Source organism: Diceros bicornis, chromosome 33, assembly GCF_020826845.1.
Source record: "Diceros bicornis minor isolate mBicDic1 chromosome 33, mDicBic1.mat.cur, whole genome shotgun sequence".
Classification (NCBI taxonomy): Eukaryota; Metazoa; Chordata; class Mammalia; order Perissodactyla; family Rhinocerotidae; genus Diceros; species Diceros bicornis.
This window is the reverse complement of record NC_080772.1, coordinates 7,838,798-7,854,980: the sequence shown is the minus strand read 5'-3', so window position 1 is coordinate 7,854,980 and position 16,183 is coordinate 7,838,798. Positions and strand designations below refer to the sequence as shown.

At 38.8% G+C, this 16,183-nt stretch overlaps 1 protein-coding gene across 5 annotated transcripts in view; it reads right to left on the bottom strand.

Annotated features, from left to right (window-relative positions):
• Window positions 1-16,183, bottom strand: part of RGS20 (regulator of G protein signaling 20) — a 111,291-nt gene that overhangs the window by 6,382 nt on the left and 88,726 nt on the right. For all 5 annotated transcript variants that reach the window (XM_058528704.1, XM_058528703.1, XM_058528706.1 and 2 more), the window contains 3 exons: window positions 12,457-12,605; window positions 5,310-5,396; window positions 260-494 (listed from right to left, as the gene is read on the bottom strand). In XM_058528704.1, the coding sequence (XP_058384687.1) occupies window positions 260-494; window positions 5,310-5,396; window positions 12,457-12,605 (471 nt within the window). The remainder of the gene's footprint in view (window positions 1-259; window positions 495-5,309; window positions 5,397-12,456; window positions 12,606-16,183) is intronic.

Genomic DNA, 16,183 nt, shown 5'->3' with positions numbered 1-16,183 from the left:
ATAGACGACTCCTGGAGAATCTGATGAAAGTTCTGGACACTTTTTCCAGAAAAATACACAAAATCTCTCACAGATTTTAGGGGCACTTGGGGCCCATTGGTGGGACCATGGTCAAAGGGATTTGAATATTATGACTAATGTGGAGTCATTTCCCCTATTTTGGAGCAGCTGGAACTATGCCAGGTGAACAGGACTGAACACTGAAGGTGTTCATTTTACCAGTGGCCTCCTGGGAGAAGATCTTCTGGTGGGTACATACCTCTTTAGGAGAAAGAATAGAAATGTAGTCTTCATAGATTATCCTGGCTTTCTCTTCAATACTGTTTTTGTTAGCTTCTTTTTTCAGTTCCTCACACGCCATCCAGAAAAGCATGTTTTCTTCACTGAATTCTGTTCGGAGGAATTCGCGGAAAGCCTTCCTGCCCGCCGGAGTGAGCATGAGCTTGTCGAAGGACTGTGCCCAGGCGCTGGCTTCCTCCAGAGTGGGACTTGGGCTTGGTGGGGACCAAGAGAACCGGGCGAAAGGGAACACTGTCATTGGTAGTTAATCTGAATTTCATCACAAGAAACATATCTTTTTCCCCTCTGAGAATGAAAATGCGCACGTAGGCCCATTTAGGAAAAGAAAGAGCTGTTCTCACTTCCTTAAGGCTTTGGCAGAAACACAGAGTATGATACTTGCAACCTAGCCAGCTGGACTGCACGGCTACTGCCAAAATGCTTGCAAACGAAATGGCTAGAATAATTGCTAAGAACACACTCGTTTACATCTAGGCACATCCTGGCAAGGTATTTAAATTATAAAAGTAAAGAAAAATCCTACAACCACCTGACCAAAACCTTCCAGTCACCTGTGACAGACCTCAGTCAGACCTGACCACAGTAACCTCCAGGACAGCAACGGGGCAGTGTCTGGTTAGTGTTTTTTAAACTTCTGTAATATTTGAGAAAGAGAAAAGAATATGTTATATAAATGCTAGTTATGAAGGCTGACGACAAAACAAGCCCTTATGAATTCACCATTTCCCTTTAGAACCAGGCCACCACCTGCCTTCAGCTCGGTGCTGCGTCCACACGCTGCCCTCCTGACCCCATCCCTGAGGGAGCCCTGGACTTGATGTGGGGCTCACCTTTTTCCATTTATTTTTTATTTTAATTGTATTGAGGTCAGAAAACACAGTCTAATAATGATCCTTACCATCTCTTTTCTCTTACTCTGTTTTTCCCTTTTCCCTTACGTATGTATGTAACCCTGAAGAATGTACTCTCTAGTTTTTTTTTTTAACTTTATAAAATTGGCTTATTAGATGTTGTCCTCTGCAACTTGCTTTTTTCACCCCACACTAAGGGTCTGAGATTCACCCATGTTGTGTGCGGCCAGAGTTCCTGAGGAGGATCATCTCTAGTTTTCCATTCTTGTACCATCCTCAGCTGGCTTTGGTATCACTGTTACATTGGCCTCTTAGACATTGGGGTGCTTACACAAGACTTCTGTAACCTTCGAATGATCCATTCCTGGAATGTTTTGTGGAACTAACCTGTAAAACCAATGGGATCCAGTGTTTATTTTGTAGGAAGGGTTGAATTTTTTTATGGGTTGAATTGTGTTCTCTAAAAAAGATATGTTGAAGTCCTAACACCCAGTACCTCAGGATGTGACCTTATTTGGAATCAGGGCCTTTGCAGATTTAACCAAGTTAAGATGAGGTCATTAGGGTGAGCCCTAATCCAACATGACTGCTGTTCTTATAAAAAGGGGAATTTGGACACAGAGACAGATACATGGGGAAAAGACAGTCACGTGACTGACATGATGTAGCTATAAGCCAAGGAATGCTAAGGACTGTTGGCAGCTATCAGAAGCTAGAAGAGCAAGGAAGGATTCTCCCCTAGCGCCATCAGAGTGAGGCTCTGCTGACACCTTGATTTTGGACTTCTGGCCTCAAAAGAATAAAATTTAAAAAATTAAGAAAAAAAAATACAGAGGGATCCTATATCATTTGCCCAGTTTCCTCCACTGTAACCTACTGCAGGACTATAGCACAACTTCACAGTATTCCTGGACATTTTTGATAGTTGAATTCTGCTTATCCATTTTTGTGACTTCATCTTTAAGTGGGCTAAACATTTCAGAGACCATTTTATTTTCTATTATCTTATATTTTATTACATTTTATGTTTCATATTTTTATTACAGATAATTCTAACATCTGAAGTCCTTTGGGTTCGAAATCTGAATGTTGTTTCTAGTGACTCTCATCTGTAGTGAGTTGTTTGCTTTTAGTTTCGTAATTTTTGGTTGGTCTTAATCTTTGGGAAACTGAGAGTCAAAACTGAGGCTGTGTTCTTTCCTGTAGAGAGGACGTGTGTTTGCCTCCTCTGAGGTCTAGGAGTTCCTGACCCAGGGCCACTCCAGTGTGACCCCTTGCCCCGCATCCACTTGGCCTGCAGCCATTATCCATCAGCACCTGCCCTTAGAGACAACCCCTCTTTCCTGTGCCCAGCAGTCTCCACTTAGGGTTTTGGTTTTCAGGTACTTCATCATTTTCCTTATTTTCTGTGAGCCCAGTAATGCAAAACCTTTTAGATTTACGCAAAATCTGTTGTTCTGCATTGGGAAAGCCCTCAGATCATCTACCCTGCCACACTGCCAAAAGCTCTCTATTTAGTTTTGAGAGGGAAAGAATGTATACCCAACAATTTGATATGTAGCTAACTTGTCCTAATTATATGATGGTCATAGAAAAAACTCTCTCACATATACAAAGCCTCACAATGTAAATTCTACGTCCTTTTCTTGAAATCGTATCTTGAAAATGTATTATAACTGAACCAGCAGTGAAACGTAAGTGAAAATTTCAAGAGCAGAGAAAGTAGGTTACAGAGAAAGAGTAGTCAGCAGAGAAAACAATTAAACAGAGATGTTTAAATAATGGTTTCAAAATTAGCTTCCAAGTGTGTAGGTGGGTGCCATTTCGGTATAGCCATGTGCAAATGCATAGGAAATTCCTTTAAGGAGATATAAAAAAATTGTTGATTGGAGTTATATCTGGAGGTGGGGATGAGGTCTGGAATAAGATGAGAACGACTGAGTTTTTATTGTAAAACTTTCGTATTGGTTTGGCTTTTTGTTTTTATAGTGGGCATATGAGCTTTTCATCATGAACAAAGTATTCCATATGAAAACATAGTCTCTATCATAGCTAGGAAAATTAGTTTTGAAAAAAATGTTTTAAAAGATGTTTAAAAGATAATTTAAAAATAATAACAAAGTACTCTACATAAAAATCCTGGATTATTTTTAGAAAGGTTAATTAAATTGGTGAGACCTAGTTAAAGTATACTAAATTATATTCCTTAAATATGAGGACTTAAAAAATACCTTTTTACTTCTATCAGTTTAAGAAATATATATTAAAGAATGATTTTGAAAAACTTAAAGGTAATCAGTAGTAATTTTTTTAAAAAGGGGGAGAATATATGCTTTCCACAGTACTGAAGAACCTAAAAGTAAAGAAAGCACAGTTCATATAGCAAAAAAAGCAATAATTAGGAGGTATTACAAGCAGACAATCAAAGAATATGCTAGAAGATTAAATATATCAGTAATGATCACAATAACGGACCCAATGTAACTGGATTCTAATTCTCTATTTAAAGATAGAGACTCAAACAGAGCCAAAATACCAAAATCCAACATAATGCAATTTGGGGAAATATACAAAATATTACCAAAAACTAAAAACAAGTAGACAGGCAAAAATATATGAGGCAAATACAAATAAGAATAAAATGTTAATATCTAAGTAGATCTGGAAGTAAAAGGCATTAAATTGGATAAAGAGTCATTTGATGTCATGAATTCAATGTGACTGAGAATGAATAATGGCCAGCATACATTGAATGCTTGCCTCTTGCCAGGCTCTATTCTCAGTGCTTTACTGGCCGTACTCAGTTCTCACAACAGCCCTCCTCTGGCTTAGCCACAACACACTATTATTATCCCCATTTTACACATAAGGAAACTGAGGCAGAATGTGGCTACCAAGGAAAGCAGGATGGGTAGAGCCGCCAGCACTAGCTGTAGGCATTCTGGTTCCAGATGTGACAGTCTCAAAGCCTTGGTCCAGAATCCAGAATCCAGAATCCTATCAGCACCTGCCCTTAGAGAAAACCCCTCTTTCCTGTGCTGAGCAGTCTCTACTCAGGGTTTTGGTTTTTTCAGGCACTTTGTCATTTTCCTTACTTTCTGTGAGCCCAGCAATGCAAAAACTTTTAGATTTATGCAAAATCTGTTATTTTTAAGATGAAAGCTGTTTTTAACAAATTCATATATTGTGGAAGATTTTAATATGCTTCCCAGACTTTGAAAAATCTGGGTAAGGATAAATAAGATAAAGAATGAAGAAAAATTGGGCCAGCCCAGTGGCTTAGCGGTTAAGTGCGCACGCTCCGCTGCTGGCGGCCCGGGTTCAGATCCCGGGTGAGCACTGAGGCACCGCTTCTCCCGCCATGCTGAGGCCACGTCCCACATACAGCAACTAGAAGGATGTGCAACTATGACATACAACTATCTACTGGGGCTTTGGGGGAAATAAATAAATAAATAAAAATTAAAAAAAAAAAAAAGAATGAAAAATATTTAAGTAACCCTTGGGCTTCTTGTTTTTTCCCCTCAAAAATAAGCAATTTAATACAAGATCTATTTGAACAATGCTTTTAGGATATTTGTCTAGTATCTGCAATTACATAGGCATAATACCAAGGAAAGGTGTAGGAATAGTTAAGCAAAAGTAAATCAGTTGATAATATATGAAGAAAAAAAATTTTTTAAATTTGGCATTATGGAAAGTCATTTATGTGTTGTTTTTTTTTCAACTTTTTCTCAGAATACTTAAACTTAAAAAATAATACATTAGCTAAAGTATAAGTTTATAATTAAGAAAAAATGGACTTGTAAAACTTTATTGAAAACCAAATGTGTTTCTTTATGGTCTTTTATTTTAAAAAGCGTATCATGTAAAAATAAAATAATGTCACATGTTTTGTCAGGAAGCATCAATTTTTATTTGTGATTAGCAGGAATGAGATTAATAATAGAACTGATTTTTCTCCCTGTCACCCAATGAATTAAAAGGACTTCTTCAGGGTGAAAATGTGATGCCTTGATTGATCAAATATGATTTGATATTAGTAAATTGCAGTTAGAGAAATTGTGTGTTCTGTTGAAACATATAATACAAAAAGCATCATACTAATAAAACTGACATTTCTGTCACTTTAGTGAGCTACACAACACGAAATTTTACCTTTCTTCACAGGTTGGAAGGTCTTCTCTTCTGAGTTCATAGGAAGCTCTCCTGGATCTCTGTTCTTCTTGGTTTCTAACAGTGAGACTGCATGAGACAAGACATTTACACATCAGCTGAGATCATTCTGTATCAAAGAAAGATTTCTTACAAATATTTTAAAGAGAACTCCAGATTACTGAGTAGAATTTCTTCCTTTTCTTGAAAAAAATGACCCTGATTGGTTTTCTTAAGAAAACCAAAAGCAGGACAATAAAGTATTAGCAAAATAAATTGTATCTATAATGTTGTGGTCTACACTAATTGAGGGAGAGTTAAAATTATTATTCAATTACAATTAGAATAATTCTTTTCATGAAAATATATCCACTAGAAAGTAGTAAAAAAGTAAGATTATCAGGAATGTTTTGGGTTTTCATTTCATAGCCTGCATCTTGAAAAAAAGTATACATTCTCCAGACTTTGTTTCCAGTCAAAATGGAGGTTTTATACATTTGTAGGAACACATACAAAAGTATTAAAGAAAACCAGGAACGTGTACAGTCAAAATCTGCTACAGCCAGGCATCCCTTAACCATGTGGATACGTTCTGAGGAAATGTGGTGTTAGGTGATTTCGTCATCATATGAATATCATAGAGTGTATTTACACAAACCTAGATGGTATAGCCTACTACACACCTAGACCGTATGGTACTAATCTTATGGGACCATGGTTGTATATACGGTCTGTCGTTGACAGAAACATCATTAGGCAGCTTGTGACTGTATTGTATCTTTCGTGGGTGTTCAAGTTTGCTTATACACATTTTGTACATTTCTTTGTGAATTTATTCCAAGTATTTTTGTTGTTATTGTAAATGGAATTTTCACTTACATATCTAACTGGTTATTGTTCATACATATGAAGGCTATTACTTTCTTAATAGCTTTATTGAGCTATCATTTATATATCATAAAGTTACCCATTTAATGTATACAATCCACTGGTTTTTAGCATAATCACAAGGGTGTACAACCATTCCTACTATCTAATTTCAGAACATTTTCATCACCCCCAAAAGAAGCCCAATACCTCTCAGCAGTCACTCCTCTTTACCTCCTATCTCCCACCTCCACTAACCCTAGACATACACTAATCTACTTCCTGTCTCTATAGATTTGCCTATCCTGAATTATACAGTATGTGGTCTTTTGCGGCTGGCTTCCTTCACATGGTATAATGTTTTTAAGGTTCACCCACGTTGTAGCATGTATCAGTACTTCATTCCTTTTTGTGGCAGAGTAATATTCACTGTATGGATATACCACGTGTTGTTATCCATTCAACAGTTGATGGACATTCAGGCTGTTTGCACTTTTTGGCTATTTTGAATAATTTGACTATGAACGGACATGTACAAGTTTTTGTGTGCATGTTTGTTTTTATTTCTCTTGGGGGTAGATACCTAGGAGTGTAAATGCTGTTATATAGTAACTCTATTTTTAACACTTTCAGGAAGTCCCAAACTGTTTTCCAAAGCAGTTGCACCATTTTACATTCCCACCAGCAATGTTGGAGGAACTTAATTTCTCCACTTGTTGCCAACATTTGTTATCGTCTTTTTTGTTCTGGCCATTTAAGCAGGTATGAAGTGGTATCATATTGTGATTTTGATTTGCATTTTGCTAATGACTAACAACAATGAGCATCTTTTCATGTATTTATTGGCTATTTGTACATCTTCTTCGGAGACATGTCTATTCAGATCCTCTGCCCATTTTTTAAATTGGCTTGTCTGTTTATTTTTGAATTGTAAGAGTTCTTTACCTTCTGAAGGCTATTATTTTTTACATTAATTTTGTATCTTCTTCACTGAATTCTTTTGTGTTTGCATCAGTGTAGCAACAATTCTCTGGGGTTTCCAGGTGTACTACCCTCATATTGTCTGCAAATAGGGCGTTTTCCCTCTTCCTTTCCAGTTCTTAGGCCTCAGATTGTTTTCTCCTGTCTAACTGCATCAACTGATACCTAAAATACAAGGTTAACTAGGAGTGGAGATCATGGACATCCTTGCCTTGTTCTTGATTTTAGCAGGAACGCTTTTAGTTTCCCATTAATATCAAAATGGATTTTTATCATTATTTGAGTTTGTTTTATCTTACTACTGCTACTGTATTATCTTTCCTATTCCTTTTATTATATCTTTCCATAACACTCTACACCATTTTATAAAAGTCTTTCAGCCTATTTTCACTACATCTGCTGATGAATTTTTAGTAACTGTGTGTGTAGCTATTTTTCTTTAAATGCAGTCATTAGACGTGCAGGAACTCTTTGGACTTGTTGCTTGCATGATGCCAGAGCTAAAAAGCTTCAGTAAATAATGGTTTCTTAAAACAAAAACACACTTGAGAGGCACCGGGGTGGTGTTCTTTCTGTAGGAGCATTAACACTGCCTGACTTCCGCAGCTTCTGTTGTAAGCAGAAACCATTACTACACAGTGGGTATGAAAAAGCAAAGAGAAAAAGAAAGGAGGAATTTGACACACAATTCCTAAGAGAACTGGAAGTTACACTGCGAACTAAATAATGCAATATTTATTTAAGCTTTGACATTTTTTCCATGTCTCATTTTTTAAAAAGTCGGAATGTTTCTTAAGGAGACAATGTGTTCTTGAAAAAGTGAAGAATATATTTTGTGTCAATTTTTTTTAACCTTGTTCTTATAGTAGAACAAGAAAATGTCAACAGAAGCCAAAATAGTTGCTCACAACGTTTTAGAACTATTCAGTAAAAGTAGACTCACGATTAGACATATTTTGGTAAATTTCTGAGTTATAAAGAGGAAAAAATTCTTCAACCTGCCAGAAAGGGAAAAAAAAGTTTATTTTCAAGAGATCAAGAATCTGCGTGACTTCTTTCATAAAATGGAACGCCAGAAGGTCATGAAGCAGAATTTTGAGAAAGATAATACCAGGGCTTAGAAAACATTTACCTTTCTTGAAAATCGACTTTACTATGTATTATCAACATGGATGAATCTCAAAAGCATGTTGAGAAAAAAAATCAAGGAAATTAAATATTGAAATAGTTGAAGTTTGCTGTGTACTTTTTTCCATCCCATTTTCCCCTTTCTACCCCAGAGATAACAATAGTCCTTAATTGTTGTTTATCATTACCATTCATAGTTAAGCTACTTTTTTTCTATATGTATAAACCTATAAATATATTTTCAAACTCTGTATAAACGTCATTATACAATATACATTGCTTTATAATTTGCTCTTTTTCTCTAGCACGTGAATGTAAATGCTGTATGGGACTGCGTTGTATAACTATACTACAGTCTATTTATCCATTCTCCTGTTCATGAACCTCAGAGACATTTTCAGTTTTTCTTAATCAGATTAATGCTGTGAATCCTTTCATACACGTCTCCTTTTGCAGGTGTGTGAGAGGTTTTTCTAGGGGACGGTGTTATATTTAGAAGGGTATATATTTAACTTTCTTATATCGGATCCTTGTTAGCAGGAGCACAAGTGGATTCTCTTTTCTGCTGCATTTCATTTTCTTACTTTCCTTTTGGTCATTATTTCCTTATTAATCTCCTGAAGTTCTTTATATATTCTAGATTTGAATTTTTTTGTTTGTTAAATGCCCTGTAACTACCTTCTTCCAGTATGTTTTATCTTTTCATTTTATTTCTGATATCTTTTGTTAAACACATTTTAAAAGCAGCTTTATTAAGATATATTTCACACACCATACAAGTCACAAATCTAAATGGTACAAATCAATGGTTTTTAGTATATTTATACAGTTGTGCAAACATCACCATGATTTTAGAACATTTCATCGCTCCAAAAAGAAACTGTACACGTTAGCAGTCATTCCTGTTTCCCCCCTCCCTAGGCAACCACTATTCTACTTTCTGTCTCCATGGATTTACCTATTATGTACAGTTCACATAAATGGAATTGTAAAATATGTGGTCTTTTGTATCTGGCTTCTTTCACTTAAAAGAACATTTTCAAGGTTCATCCACGTTTTAGCAGTATCAGTACTGCATTCCTTTCTATGGTAGGATAATATTCCATTGTATGGATATACCACAATTTGTTTATCCATTCATCAGTTGATGGACATTTGGGTTGTTTCTACTTTTTGGCTACTCTGAATCATGCTGCTAAGCATATTTATGTGCAAGTCTTTGTGTGGACATACGTTTTTATCTCTCTTGTTGAACACACTTTTATATATATATATATATATATATATATATATATATTTTTTTTTTTTTTTTTTGGTGAGGAAGATTAGCCCTGAGCTAACATCTGTTGCCAATCCTCCTCCTTTTTTGCTGAGGAAGACTGGCCCTGGGCTAACATCCATGCCCATCTTCCTCTACTTTACATGGGAAGCCACCACAGCATGGCTTGATAAGCGGTGTGTAGGTCCGCACCCAGGATCCAAACCTGCAAACCCCCGGGCCACCGAAGCAGAGTGTGTGAACTTAACCACTATGCCACTGGGCCGGCCCCCATTTTTATATTTTAATTTAGCCAAATTTATGAATCTTCTCCTTTTATAGATTTTGCTTTTATTTTTAAAAGTAATTCTTCCCAATGTCAAGATCATAAAGATACTATCCTGTATTTTCTTCTTGGCTATTCACATTCACGCCTTTAAGCCATCTGCAATTTATCTTGTTTTCTCTGGTGGGGGGAGATTGGTTTTTATATATGGTGCCAGGTAGGAATATAAATCTATTTTTATGGATTTGGATGATCAATCTTCCTGGTTTTCCTGGGACTCACAGGTTTTCTGGGATATGGGTTTTCAATGCTAAAACCAAGGAAGTCTCAGGCCACTGGGATGAGCTGGTCACCATGATATCCTGGTATTTATAGAATAGTTCATTCTCTTTGCTGATGCCACTTTTGTCATATGCTGATAAAGTTTTCTATATAGATTTTTTTTAAAGTTTTTTTTTTTAATTTTATTTAGTTATTTTTCCCCCAAAGCCCCAGTAGATAGTTGTATGTCATAGATGCACATCCTTCTAGTTGCTGTACGTGGGACGCGGCCTCAGCATGGCTGGAGAAGCGGTGCATCGGTGCGCGCCTGGGATCCGAACCCGGGCCGCCAGCAGCGGAGTGCGCGCACTTAACCACTAAGCCACGGGGCCGGCCCTCTATATAGATTTTATTGTCTTCCATTGATGTGGAAACTGTATGTTGTATTTCTGGACTAATCATGAATATCATTAATTTTGAAAGAAAATGTTACCTATAATTTTTTTCTAAGAAAGTCTGAAGTTGTTTGATTTATCCATCATTAACATGAGATTATTTGTTTACAGCTTTGAAATTCAATACCATATTTTACAGCTATATTTGATTCCTTCTTGTGTCCATCACTGTTACTTGTTTCCCATGACTACACTCTGGGTTCACTTTTTTTTTCCTGAAGTGCATCCTTTCTTAGTTCTTTTAGGGAAAGTCTGAAGGTAGTTAATTCTCTTGGCCTTTGTAGGTCTGAAAATGTCTAATTTTACCCAACCTCTGAATTACAGTTAGAGTAGGTTTTCAGTTACTTTGCTCCAGTACTTTGAAGACACTGTTCTATTGTCTTTCATATACACACATTATACGTGCTATGTAAGTGTTGGCTGTGACGATGATGTCTAGGTATAGATTCATATTTTATTTGCCCTAGTTGGTGCCAGTAGGAGAAGCCTGCTCTGGGACCAGCCACCACTATCCACCATCAGTCCCATACATTGGTCAGGCCAGATATCAGCCTCCTGTGCCTTCCAAGGCAGCAGAGAAGGGAGGGGGATGCAGTAAAGGCCAGCTGGGAGTCTCACCTCTGCACATCTCTCAGACAGTCGTCCCCAGTCATTTCACTGAGATTGATTAGCAGAGTGGAAAAGGGGCCTAAACATAGTCTCCTCACCACTGGTGGGTATCCTCCCTATCTAGGGTAGGTCCTGGGTACCCCTATGTGTAGGGTGTGCCAACATGTGCCTCTCCTCTGGTTTCCGGAGTCCTCTAGATTCCTACACAGGGCTGAATGAAGTCTCGCCTTCAATGCCAGACTGCTTAGCTCTTGTCAGCCCTGTCTCCCCCATATCCCCACTTGCTGTCTGAGGTTCTGTCTTGAATGGACAGACCACCCAGCATCATGATTCCATCAGTCTTTGGAGTGTCCTATTGCTGGGCCCCACCCACCAGCTTGGAACTTCTTGGAAATTAACAATAGCTCAAGTCAAGCAGGAGGAAACCAAAGTTTCCTGGACATTTCATTTTCAACCTCCAGCGCCTCCCCCCCCCAATTCTAATGTCACTGGTTTTGATCAGTCCAAATATCAGTTTTCCTTCTTCTCCACTGGATAGTGAGGTCTTGGTCCAACCTGTAGTCAAGCTGACATAAATTTACAATAATTTAACTGCGTAAAGTTACGCACACATTTGGCTGCACCAAGCACTTTTCATATTCAAGATTCCAGAAATGCACCTCATGTTCCTATAATTTCTAGGTGTAAATCATAAACGTTTCTTCAGACCTTTAACAGTTACTCAGATGGTCAAGGATGTTTTACATTCAAGTGGTACATCTATTTAAGCAATGATTGTGTACCTTCCTCTACTACTAAGTTAGCCTATTTTTTTATATTTTTCTCTGTTAAGCAAATATTTTGACATTTTTCTTTATTAAAAAACAAAATTAATAAAACAGCAGCAGCAGAAGATAAAATCCAGGCTCTCTCTACTTCATAACCATACCCTTTAAGACCCATCTTAAAATCTAACTCTTTCTCAAAGCCTTTATTAGCAACTAGAGAGCCTTGAGTCCACCCCTTTCTAACCATCCAGTCATTGTTTCTGCCCAAATATTAATATTCGATCATCAACTGCCTTAGATCGCTCTGTGGTTGTTTAACATACATTCGCCTGATTTCAGGGACTGCACTGTGAGTCCCTCAAGAGCTGGGATGAGGCCTCTTCTTGTTTTTTTGGTTGTTGTCCTTCACAGAACCCAAATCAGTGTCCGGCATATAGCAGTTGTTTAAAAAATACTGACAGAATTCATCATAAGCTGGCACTATTCAGGGGTACCACTTCCCAATCAGGAGCATGTGAATAAACAGCCCCAGCCTTACCAAGAACAGCTGCAGCAGCAGCACCAGCAGAAGCAGCAAGCATTGGGCCCTCGGGTCCCCACGCCGTGCTGGCCGGGGGTGGGGCCCGCTGTCCCCTGGGCTGCAGGCATCTGCCGCTTCCGCATCTCCGTCCGTTCCGATCCCATCGGCTGCAACAGGGCAAGTCAGAGGGGCGGGGGCAGAGTCACCACCACAGGAACCCAGAAATTCAGTTGTTTGCATCGTTGAGAAGATGCAATGTGACTATACCCAGGTCATTCTTGCTAATTCTGGTAAAATTTGGTGCTTTGAATCTTATAATCCATTAAGTTATCAAACATTTATTTAATGCCTAGCATCTGCAAGCACTATGATAAATTCTAGGAGTAAAATGACAAAAAGAGGGTCCCTGCCCTAAGGCGCTCACAGTTCAGTAAAGGAGACAGACAAACACAGACATCACACATTTAAGACGGCGCGGTAAGGGCTACAACAGGGGCATTTCGCAGCTCCAGAGTTCCCTCTGGGCTGAACCAATGGGGAGCAGTTATAGGTGACAGCTGAATGACGGCAGTCCATGAGGCAGGGGCACAGACATGGGGGGCACCACGCCAAAAAGGTCAGGCATGCTCACACAGCAGTAAGAGGAAATGTTCGGAAGACAGAAGTCCTGGGGGCCGCCCAGTTCTGAGGCCTAATGACAGATCTAATCTTTACCAGCTGCCAAACCCTGAAGAAGGTACCCAACTCAGGTATGTGCAAAGTGCTTAGAACTCCACCTAGTACACAGTGTTGCTCAATTATTCCCAGGACGTGGGGCAGGACTGTGGCCTGTGGCCTGCCAGCTGCCGGGACAGCCACCCCAGCCTACCTCAGCGGAAAGCAAGCCATTGGAAACAAGGCTGTGCCTCCAACCCGCTCCTTTCTCTGAGGACTACATGAATGGCCGAAGGAGAGAGGCCTAGAAGCAGCATGAGAAACAAGAAATTGCTGAGTCCACTTCTACTTTTGATACTACTGTTGAATTGTTGGTGGAGTAAAAGCAAAAAAACATCAAAGCCACAATAAAGAATCTTAAATCAGACTTTGGAAGTAAATTCTGGATTTGTTATTCTATTCCAACATTAGATTCATCTCTTCCTACTATTACCAATTCTTATATGCTATTGGACTTGGTTTTAATTATTATAGTTTTATTATATGTTTTCATATTGGGTAGGTCAAGTTCTCATCATGAATTAAAAAAAAGGTTTTTTTGGCTGTTCTTGCCTGTTTTTTCTTCCTGTTGAATTTTGGAATCAGCTTGCCAACCCATGTTGGGATTTTGATTAGGCCCACATTGAATTTATACGAAATATGTATGAGAAATGACATCTGTTTTAGTATCTGCCTAATCAGGAATGACTCCTCTGGACTGGCCCTTATCTTTTAATTATACTGGATGTAAGTTCCAGGATAGCACGGGGTACATGTCAAAGGGTTTTACTGTTTCTTTAGCCACAGCCAAAACGACACTCACAACCCCTGTCCACATGGCCTGAGCAGTCCAGGCCTCCTGAGCTGGGCTGGCTCACCTGGTCAAAGGGTGGAGGTAGAGACAACTGCCCAACTCACAGCCACGTTTTCTGGGCATCTTGGGAGACAGACCCCCTTTAACGCCCCTGGGGGAGAGACGCTGGGCTCCTCGGGCATCACATTCTCACCACATCTGCAGCATTTCAATGGAGACAGAGACTGAGGATGGTTTCACTTCATTCAGGACACTGAGGGGCAAGGACAAGCCAGCACAATCTCCAAACAAAGATGCTCTGAGCTAAAGATGTTCCAGGGAACTGTTATTTTCTAAGAGATATTGATGCAACTTGCCTCATTAAAAAAAGAAATCCCAAGCCAGCCCTGATGGCCTAGTGGTTAAAGTTTGGCATGTTCCACTTTGGCAGGGTGGGTTCAGTTCCTGGGCGTGGAAACACACCACCAGCCTTTCAGTAGCCATGCTGTGGTGGCAGCTCACATAGAAGAAGTAGAAGGACCTATAACTAGAATATATAACTGTGTACTGGGGCTTTGGGGAGGAAAAAAAAAAAAGAAAAAGAAGATTGACAACAGACGTTAGCTCAGGGTGAATCTTTCCCAGCAAAAAATAAAAAAATAAATCCCAATTGCTTCTCAAAAGAAGGAAAGATTGTAACACGGTAATGTCAACAGGTTTTAAGGGACTGTTTCAACATCCTTGCAACAGTGGGTCTTCCCAATCAGTACATGAAATATTTATTCATTTAAATCCTCTCTTATGTATAGTTTAAGAGTTTTCCTCCAACAGGTCTTGCATATTTTTGGTAGACTTATTCCCGAATATTTTATAGATCAATTTTTGCTGCTGTTGTAAACTGCTCCCTCCCGCTGTGTTTCTAAATAGTTATTTTGGAGTACAGGAAGCCTAAGGATACTATATCTGGCCTCTCTATTGAATCCTTTTATTAGTTCTAGAAGTCTCTTTCTTGATTCTCTTGGGTTTTCTAGTTAGATGATCACACTGTCTATAAATAATCACACTTGTCTGTTTACATTCCATACTTTTCCAAGGTATAAACACCTTTCCGCTCCTTGGTCTTATTTCATTGGCCAGGAAGTTCAGTAAATACTGAAAAGCAGCAATACTATCAAGCACCTTTGTCTTCTTTATGACTTTAATGAGAAGACTGATAATACTTTGGCCGTATGTGTGATGTGTGTTGGAGGTTTCCGGGAGAAGGCAACTTGACCGAGCTAAGCAAGCTTTCTTCTCTTATTTACAGAGTATAAAATAAGTTGTGCCAGCTATCTTATTAGTTAACATATTTTATTTGTTTGTATGCACCTATTTCTTTGTAAATACCTGGAGGAATCTTAATGATTTAGTGAGCCAACTCTTACAGAACATCCTAAGGTTGCTCATGACTAAATATAGCCTTCAGAAATCAAAGGCGAATTCCATCAGTCTGTTCTTATACATTTTTGAAAACAGCTTTATTGAGGTCTCACAGACATATAATAAACTGCACATGTTTAAAGGGTATACTTTGATAAGTTTTGACATGTATATAACTGTGAGACCACCACCACAATCCAGACCATATCACCAACCTCAAAAGTTCCCTCACACTCCTTGGGAACCTCTCTGTTTTCCCCACCCTCCTGCTCCTGCCTGCCCCGGACAACCATTGATTTGCTTTCTCCCGCTATATGTTAATTTGCATTTTTCAGAATTTTGTACAAATGGAATCATACAATATACACTCTTTTGTCTGGCTTCCTTCACTCAGCATAATTATTTTGTGATTGTTGCGTGTATCAGTCGTTCATTCTTTTTTATTTCTGAGCAGTGTTCCATTGTATAGATGCACCACAATTTGCTCACCCATGCACCTACTGATGGACTTACACCTTACATAGACATTGAAACTGAAGTGTTTGGATTCACATCCTGGAAGTCTCCGGGCTCTGGTCAAGCTGGGCAGTCAGTCCCCACTTTGATCACTCCCTCTGTTTCAAACAAAAGCAATGACAGATGAGAACAATCCAAAAAGAAATGGGTGAGCAGAAAAACAAGATAAGTACATCTGAAAGCCAGACAGGAAATGCACATGTCAATGAATGGGCCAAGTGGAAGTAGTGGGCCTGCTTGGGTCTGGGTCCAAGTAACAGCCAGAGGCAACATTAGTGTGGAAGATAAAGGGGACTAAAATTGCTCCAGGTAAAATGGGGAGTG